This window comes from Nuphar pumila, chromosome 10, assembly GCF_984573655.1.
Source record: "Nuphar pumila chromosome 10, dmNupPumi1.hap1.1, whole genome shotgun sequence".
Classification (NCBI taxonomy): Eukaryota; Viridiplantae; Streptophyta; class Magnoliopsida; order Nymphaeales; family Nymphaeaceae; genus Nuphar; species Nuphar pumila.
This window is the reverse complement of record NC_143258.1, coordinates 11,264,829-11,273,529: the sequence shown is the minus strand read 5'-3', so window position 1 is coordinate 11,273,529 and position 8,701 is coordinate 11,264,829. Positions and strand designations below refer to the sequence as shown.

General features: G+C 38.7%; 1 protein-coding gene across 1 annotated transcript; it reads left to right on the top strand.

The window, feature by feature from the left end:
• Window positions 1-373: 373 nt before the first annotated feature.
• LOC149823483 (L-ascorbate peroxidase, cytosolic-like) lies at window positions 374-6,241 on the top strand. Its single transcript, XM_090018866.1, has 10 exons — window positions 374-489; window positions 3,120-3,247; window positions 4,332-4,506; window positions 4,643-4,708; window positions 4,862-4,910; window positions 5,010-5,095; window positions 5,362-5,441; window positions 5,552-5,654; window positions 5,843-5,901; window positions 6,024-6,241. Exons 1-10 carry the CDS (start codon window positions 487-489, stop codon window positions 6,037-6,039), a joined length of 765 nt encoding a protein of 254 aa, XP_089874992.1. The 5' UTR covers window positions 374-486; the 3' UTR covers window positions 6,040-6,241.
• The last annotated feature ends 2,460 nt before the right edge of the window (window positions 6,242-8,701 follow it).

Here is an 8,701-nt window from a genome sequence, read left to right as displayed (position 1 = left end):
CAATTGCATCTCAAGGGTGTAAATGTCATAAGGACTGCCACTGGAAATCCAAATAAGAAAGCGGGCCGGCCCTAATGGAGTGGACCAATTCGACGTTCAAACATGACATTGATTACCCTTCGCGGTGGACGACGCTGGGTTGGGTGAGTGGAGCAAGATGCCGACAGGTAGGTAGGACCACAAGGGCAAGATGTAAAAAAAAAAAATGAGTTCTAAAAATATCTGCGCATTTGCTGCATACCTCATGATAAGGTCGTACATCTAGTGGCATCAGAGCAATCTCTGCCGTCTATTGAGGACGACAGGAATGGACCGTTGGATCTCGGATCGGACGGCCAGGAAAAGAGCTACCGGAAACTTCTAAACATGGGAAGACCTCCTTTTATATATAGCCCGTGGAAGGGAGGGTTCTAATCAAGCGTGTGCCGAGGAGTGATCTTCTTCTCCAGTAGTACCAGCAGTGCTCTCTTCACTCTCGCTGAGCCAATGGTTCCCTCTCATCTTTCTTTCTCCCCCGTTATAGCGTGAATTCATGTTATTTTCTTTCGTGTTTGTGTTTTTCTTTCCCTAATTTTTTTTTGCCTCTGTATGCTCTAGTTTTCCGAGTGTGATATGAGTATTTTTTTGTTCGTTTTTTAGCATTATTTATTCCGATTTAATTTTTACGTTTCCTCTAGGATTTTTCGCTTGACCTAGGTGAAGTTTTGGTTAATTTTAGAGGAATTAGTTTTTTGCTTGTTGAATATGCTGTTATTGATTCGATCATTGATGTCTGTAGCTTTCTTCTTGTTCTTTGGCCGCTCCCATTTTGTTGGGGATCTGCTCGGTATTCTTTGTTTAGTCATCATCGTTATCACCATCATCGTCTTTTTCTTCTTCTTGTTCTTTGGCCACCCCATTTTTTCGGGGATCTGCTCGTTATTGTCGCCTTTATGTTTCACATTTTGCGGATTTTTTTGTGCATTTTCTCCTCTTCTAACGCTTACTCAGATTTTTTGGCGTCAATCTCTCTCTCTCTCTCTCTCTCTCTCTCTCTCTCTCTCTCTCCTGGCTTTTCCTTTTTGACTTTTCCCGATCTGGCATTTCTTTTGGTTTAAAACCTTGTGTTATAGATCGTTTGATAATACCTTCAATACTGGGTTGTGCTTGCAACGGGTTTCATTTACAGAATGAGTTGCTCAAATGATTATGTTGATTCTTAGTCTAACTCTCATGTTTCTGCTTTTCGACAGATGTGCTCTTCATTCGATTTCAGTATTTGCCTAAATAAGAATATATTTTTTAACTTCTTTAGCTTTTCATTTCCACTGTTATATTTAGGATAGGTGTTTGTTTCCTCTTGGACATAATTTGTTTCCTTAGCAAGTAAATTTTTTACTGTTATTCGTGTAATTTCTAATATTTCCTTAAGCCTATTTTTTCTATTATACTGTGAATGGTTTTCCTTTTCTTTTTATGACATTTGGCTTTAATTTTGCTTGCTTTGCTTTGTATTACAAGATTTCTTGTTGTGCTGTTTTTTTATAATTTTTGTAAATTTGTTTTGGGGCTTAATTTATCTTTTACTCTTGCGGAGTTTGGATGCACCCGCTCCTCTAGATAATTTTAGTCAACCATTTTGGATTTTCGATAGAGCAGCGGCATCCAGATACCCACCCCTCATATACAGATTGTGTATATATATAGTAGGTGCGCACCTATCTACGGGAAGCTGCTGGGCGTGATGGACGCTCAGCCTTTTTTCCGCAAAAAATGAAACAGCTTTGAAAAACAAAGTTCCCAGTTCAGCCGTGCTCGAAACAGCCGCTAAATTTCTTTTTTAAAAGGACAGGTGCATCCTATATTTATGCCTTAGTGGCGCTTTCCGAGCACTGCTAATTCCAAAAAAGCGAAAAGACACTTTTCAGAGATTTTTTCCGCTAGCCGTCCATCACTCCGGCAGTGGACGGCCAACGTGTTGTGCGCAGCTACCACTTTCTGTCTCTCTATACATATCAGTGAATTGTGGACCACAACACAATTTTCCAGAAAATATATTCGTGATATTCCTGTTAAAGTAGGTGCATTCATATCCAGTTTCTTTGCTTGGGGTCACACCCAGGCACGCCCAATTTTTAGCTTTTCTTGTTGCTTTTTTCATCTCTTGTTCAAATTTATGGGTTACCTTGTTTTCCTTTTTCACTATATTCGTGCAATATCATTCAATGATTGCTTTCACCTTTTCCCTTTTATTGTCTATTTTGCTTCACACGTCCCGTGTTTTTTTAACTTTTCAATAAGAAATTTTCTTTTTTGGTAAATGAATCTACCAGTTGCAATACTGGGTTCTTATTTTGTGCCTTGTTTATTTCTCAAATTGCCAAATTTGAGAAGTCCAACGTGGAACGTTGTAACTGACGATCCTGATGGTCTTTGTTCTTTCTCCACTTGGAGCAGAGACGTTCAATTGGCATCATACGGTTTGATCTAGCAAAAATGTGTCGTAGGAATCTTTCCTCTTTGAATCCCTATGATCTTGTTTGTGCAAAGGGCAGTGGCCTTCTGTCTGTAATCGAATGAAATATTGATTCGTTCTGTGCTTCAGAGATCTGCTTATTTTTCCTGACCTCTTGATTTCCTTATCTCCTCTCACAGATTTTCATACTTTATCGCTTTTTCTTTCATTTTCGGAGTTCCCATGTTCAAGTTTTTCGTTCTTATGTTTGAACTCCTAGTTATTGTGTTCAAATCATCATCGTTGTCAGAGGCTTCTTAAAGCCTGGGATTTGTTTTGGAAGCATGAAACTAAACTCTTCTTTTATGCTTTCAAAACTGTTTTAGAAGTTCTTAAAAATGTGAAGTTTGCTTCAAATTCGAAAATGGATTTCCTTAACATAGCAAGTATCTTCCTCATAAAAGAAGTATACTGTTCTAAGGGAATACAGTTTTATAACTTCATCTTGTTTATCTGTATTAGTTTCTTTTGCTGTTTTTTACTTGCCTTCTTATGCCTCCTAATTGCTTCGCACTTTATGCATCTTAGCATTTCTGAGAATTCTCGTTTTACGCTCATCTCACACCCCTATGCTACTCTAGTAACAATGGTGTGATCGGTTAATGTAAAGTTGGCATTTTTTCAGGAATGCACCAATGGAAAGTGCTACCCGACCGTCAGTGAGGAATACGAGATAGCCGTTGAAGAATGTAGGGGGAAGCTCAGAGAGCTCATTGCTGAGAAGAAATGTGCCCCCTTTATCCTCCGACTAGCGTAAGTCTGGATTTTTTTTTGTGGACCTGTTTCTTTGTCTTCTGAATTTTCCTTTTTGTTTTTTCTTAGTTTCCGTTTTGATTGGTCATGTTTTTTCACCTATTGTGCACTTTAGGGCGCATCTAGCTTTGTTAAATGCTGTCAAAATGGCTTTGAATCATTCGAGCGGTTACTTCTGTGGGCTCGTAGTATGCAGTGTACTTGCTAACATTTCACCTCTAACTATTTTTTAGAATCACTTGGAAACTGTTAGGGCTGCAAACTCATCGATAAAATTAAAAAAAAAAACTAAAGAGGCTGTCTGAAAAAAGCCTATTATGGCCTCTGGCGCTAATAATGTGGATTTAAGTCCCTAGAGAGCATATGCCTGGTTGTTTCCTATGCATGTTAACCGAAGCTGAGGATATATGCTAGCTTAATTATCACCTGAAATTAATTTTAAATTTTCTATATTTTTGTATGATCAAGCTGGGGTTTTAAGGCCCCCCTCCCACCTTTCCAGGACAAGCCCTACTGCGTAGTACAAGTGGGGTTCGAATTTGCAACGTCCGATCACATGGGAATTTGGATCAGGTACCGCTACACCTGACCACCACCCATTTGCTGTTGGGCCCCATAGCTCTCATGGGCAAAATGGATGGTGGTCAGGTGCAGCGGCACATGCATTTTGTGCAATGCGATTGCACCTGATCCAACCTCATCACATGGTGACTTGCAGGTGCGGAGCCCCCATATTATTTATTTTTTTTTTTTTTTACTTTTCTAGTTTCATGCTTTTGTATTTTTTGCAATTAATTTTCTTGCCATTGTTTTGCTGATAAAAATGTCAGAAGGATAAAAAGAGATTATAATTTCTCACAATGTGGTTATTTTCTCGCTTAAACTTGTCACTAGGATTGTGACTTAGTTTTACAAAAGTAGTGTAGCAAAAATGTTAGTACAATGTCCCATAACAGTGTTTGTGGCTTGCAACGTCCCTGTGGTGCAGTTTTCATTTCATACTGAAAGAACAGACAAGATGAGATGGCTTATGCGCAGTAAATCTTAGGATGCATCTGCTGAAACTCTTATTTTTATGCTGCAGATGGCACTCGGCAGGAACTTTTGATGTTAAGACAAAGACAGGCGGTCCTTTTGGGACCATTAAGAATAGGGAGGAGCTTGCCCATGCCGCTAATGCTGGGCTTGACATTGCTGTGGGGCTCTTGGAACCAGTCAGGCAACAGTTCCCCATCCTCTCATATGCCGACTTTGTTCAGGTATTCAGGGAGCTTCTTCCTTCTTCTTCCCTCCACAAATTAAAAATCTGTGGTGCAGCTGAAACTTTACCAGCTCAAATTCTTTAGACCTTTTGGTTTTCGTTATAGTTGTCTAAAAGATTTGGCTGTGCTGCAGCTGGCCGGAGTTGTTTCTGTTGAAGTCACTGGTGGACCGGATGTTCCATTCCATCCTGGGAGGCCGGTAATTTGCAAGCGCTCAATGTTTGATTATTTCCTGCGATATTCTTTTAATGAGAATTTGTAGCAGCTCAAATTTGGTCGATTGATTATTTATTTATTTATTATAATTTTCCCCATCTCTTTCTCAGATATTGATTTACGTGATATTTTGCAGGACAAGACCCAGTCACCAGTGGAAGGCCGCCTTCCTGACGCCAACCAGGGTATGTGTGTTTGTTGTGCACGTGCCATCCCCTACAGGGTCCCATGTATGTTTGTGGGTTTAGTTGTGCTGATGACCTCTTTACCTCCTTTCCTTTCAGGTTCTGATCACCTAAGAGTTGTCTTTAAGCAGCACATGGGTCTCTCTGACCAGGATATTGTTGCGTTGTCTGGTGGACATACCTTGGTATGCTTAAATTTCTTCAGTGAAATCTATTATGTCTCAATCTTGGTGTATATAAATGCAATAGCCTAGTGTAATAAGAATCATGGTGTATATATCTGTATCTTGGAATCGAATGGGGTCCCTGGATCCAGAACTTGGATAGAATAGAAAACCAGCAAGGGGACACGAAACTGAAGCGCTGTTGAAAACTGTGTTGATGTTATAAATGGCCCCCATCCCCATGTTTAGTCTGGTTGATTTATGTCATCGTGGTCTTTGCTTTGCAGGGAAAGTGCCACAAGGAGCGTTCTGGATTTGAGGGACCCTGGACCCCGGACCCTCTGATCTTCGACAACAACTACTTCACGTAAGCAGCAGTGGCCTTACATCTTTATTTCTTTAATTCCCTACAGTTTCTCGACTACTGTGAGTGGAACTAAACCATTTTTAACCGTGGTTTCTGTGGAACGGGAACAGGGAGCTGCTGACCGGACCGAAGGAAGGTCTAATTCAGTTGCCAACTGACAAAGCGCTTCTGAGCGATCCAGTCTTCCGTCCCCTGGTGGAGAAGTATGCTGCGGTCAGTATTCTTCTGTTCAAAATTGTTGCTTCGATCTTTTTGCTTAAAACCTTTTCTTCCCTTTGTAGAAATCTTCTTGGTGGCCAAAAACCATTCATCATAACCACGTCAAATAACAAAAAAATATTGGCCTCAGAAATTTTATTTTATAATGGATTTTTCTCATGTGATGAACATGGGTGTCTCAGGACCAGGATGCCTTCTTTGCCGATTACGCAGAGGCTCACATGAAGCTCTCAGAATTGGGGTAAGATATATAAGCTCTGCTGGTTTGTTTGACACAGGAAAAGAGTGTTGCCAACTCTACTGGTCCTTTTTGTTTTGCTAAAGTCTTCTTATTTGCTCCCTTTCTCTTTTTTCCTGAATCAGATTTGCTGAATGCTGAGCTGAAACACGTTGGCATGACCGATGGCAGCGTTGAACGTGCTTGGTTTCCGTTTCGCAGAAAAGGGGTGTTTTGTGTTTTGTGTTTTGGGGTTTTGGGGGTATCAGTGCATGTAATAAAAAATAAACAGCTTGTGGACGGTTAAACATGTGTACCTGCCAATTCTTCTTTATTGTCTCTGTCTTGCTTCTTGGCTGTGAAATATTTTCATCATTGTCGTGACCATAGTTGCTAGGAAGCGAGATGAACATGGAAAGCCATGCGTGAAGCAGAAGCAGGTGTTAAAAAGTAGTATGAAACATGAAGCTCGAGTTTTGGAAGCGAGTGAGAAGCCCAAAAGGATCCGTGAAAGAAATGAAGGGGGGAGCAATGGAAAAGCAAAAAATTAAATAATTAACAAAAAATGTGGAAGCGAGTGGGAAGCACGCTCTCACAAATGTTAGGCGAGTTTCCCTCACTAAGCTTGCTTCCCTTCCCCCTTGTGCTTCCGGTAATTATGGTTTTGCATGGTTAATTTAGAAGTATAGCTTAGTGTGGAAGCAAATCGGTAATAAGCTGGGCTCAAGCTTGTAGACAGGCCCATTTGTCGGGCTTGGTAATGAGATCGTTAGGTCTGATAAGAAAAAGCCTACATTCAGCTTCTCAACTTAAACGGACCAGCATTATCATTTCTTTGGAGAAAAAAATGTCCCCACTTCAAAACTGGATATAGTGTTCAATTAATGGACTAGTCATGGGACAACCCCAACGGTGAGATAGGGTTCATATTGTACGAAACAAGCTAAGCTTGATCATATTTAAAGTAATACTTGTTGGCTACATATATGGGTGTATGTCAGAATCCGTTTCTGAATCGAATTGGTTTGACGTTTCGGTCAATTTAAACAAACGGTTTTTTAATTTAAATATATATATATATATATATATATATATATATATAGAGAGAGAGAGAGAGAGATATGGATGCTGCTAACCACTTCACTCAATTAATCGGAGGGTTTTTACATGTTTTTCTTAAATCTGACCGTATAAATATGTTCTACATACATGATTTTTTAGTAATTGACTCTTGAATCATCCACAGGTAGGTTTCTATGAGGTTTAAAAAATTGATAGTCTAAGATTTTTATTTTTTTATTAAAAAACTTGATCCAAGTATCATTTTCTAGTAAATTGATTGTGCTGAACACTGGTTGAATTTAAGAAAAACATGAAAAAAATTCAAAACCCTGGTTAGCTAGAAAAGTGGTTAGCGAAGAATGCCATTCCTCTTAGACACATAATTAAGGAACTGATCTTGAAAAAAAGAATTCCTCTTAGACACATAATTAAGGAACTGATCTTGAAAAAAAGAACAAAGTGAAACCAAGCTGTGTTCAGAATGAAGAACTTCACATTATTAGCTAAGTTGAGCCAATGTTAAAAAATTTTGTCATAATTTTCAAAGTCTGTTGACTTAATTGATTAAAATAGAGCCTTTCAAGAGTCATAATCACCACAACTTGCCTGTCCTCATGTCTATCAATTGTGGACACCTTTATCGTGGGTTTTAAAAAAATACAAAAAAAATGAGGGTTTCCACTTAAATACTTTTTAAAAATGGATCTGGACTTCAAGATGATGTGGGGGACCGTTCTTCAAGCTAAAAAACCTTTCCTCTGACAAGGATCAACCAAACTAGGAATCCTCGATCTTCATTTTTAAAGAGTTAAAAACATAATTTTTCAACAAACAATTTATTTTAAAAGATGGATCCAAGATTCAGATCCAAATTTGTGAAGAGTATGTGGACCATTCTTCAAGACCTTGCACATTTTCTCCTTTCTTCACCGAGGATTAGCAGCATCAGAGACATTGTTGTAGCTGCATTATGAAAAAGCGTACCTTGGACACAAATACCTAAAAAAAACTAGTTCAATGGTGAGAACCACCAAAACTTGAAAAAATACAAGACAAAAAACAATATGCAAACATTAGAGAAATTTTAATCTATAAAAATGATTAAATTAATTAAAATACATCAAAACAAAATCAACTTACCATGACCTTAGGTAGCCCTCACTACAATCATTGAGCGTGTGGGAGCACAGAAGGTACTTCAACTTAATTTAAGCTTTAAAAATGGGTAAGTTGGGGATTTGGATTCTAGACTAGGCTTGATGTGGGCTTGAACTAGGCTAGGTTAGATGAGCTAGTCTAGGTTCAGTTCTATCGATATTTTCACAAAGAAAGGGTGCTAGGAAGACAAAAACAAGATCTCCTCTGGTGAGGGAAGGCCACTGCTATTTATAGGCTTTTGGTGGATCCATATACATCTATGTATTCGAGATCTAAAGAAGGATCAATAACCAAAATTCAAAGGATTTGAACTTATGGCCAAGATTTAATTTCAAGAAGGGGGTTAAGGGATATGATTTGGTTTTAACGAAGGTCATTAAGTAAGAGGATATCTTGGGATGTCAAAAAATGGTCAAAGGCGATATGAAATTCGAGGCCGTCGATATAAAAGGCATGAAACATTTTAAAAAGTAATAATGATAAATGATTGACTAATAACAACAATTGATTTGTCGTTAAGTCTTCCATTAACGACAAATGATAGCATGATCCAAGGACCCGTTTTAAAAAAAGATATAACAACATAACATTTATCATTATATCT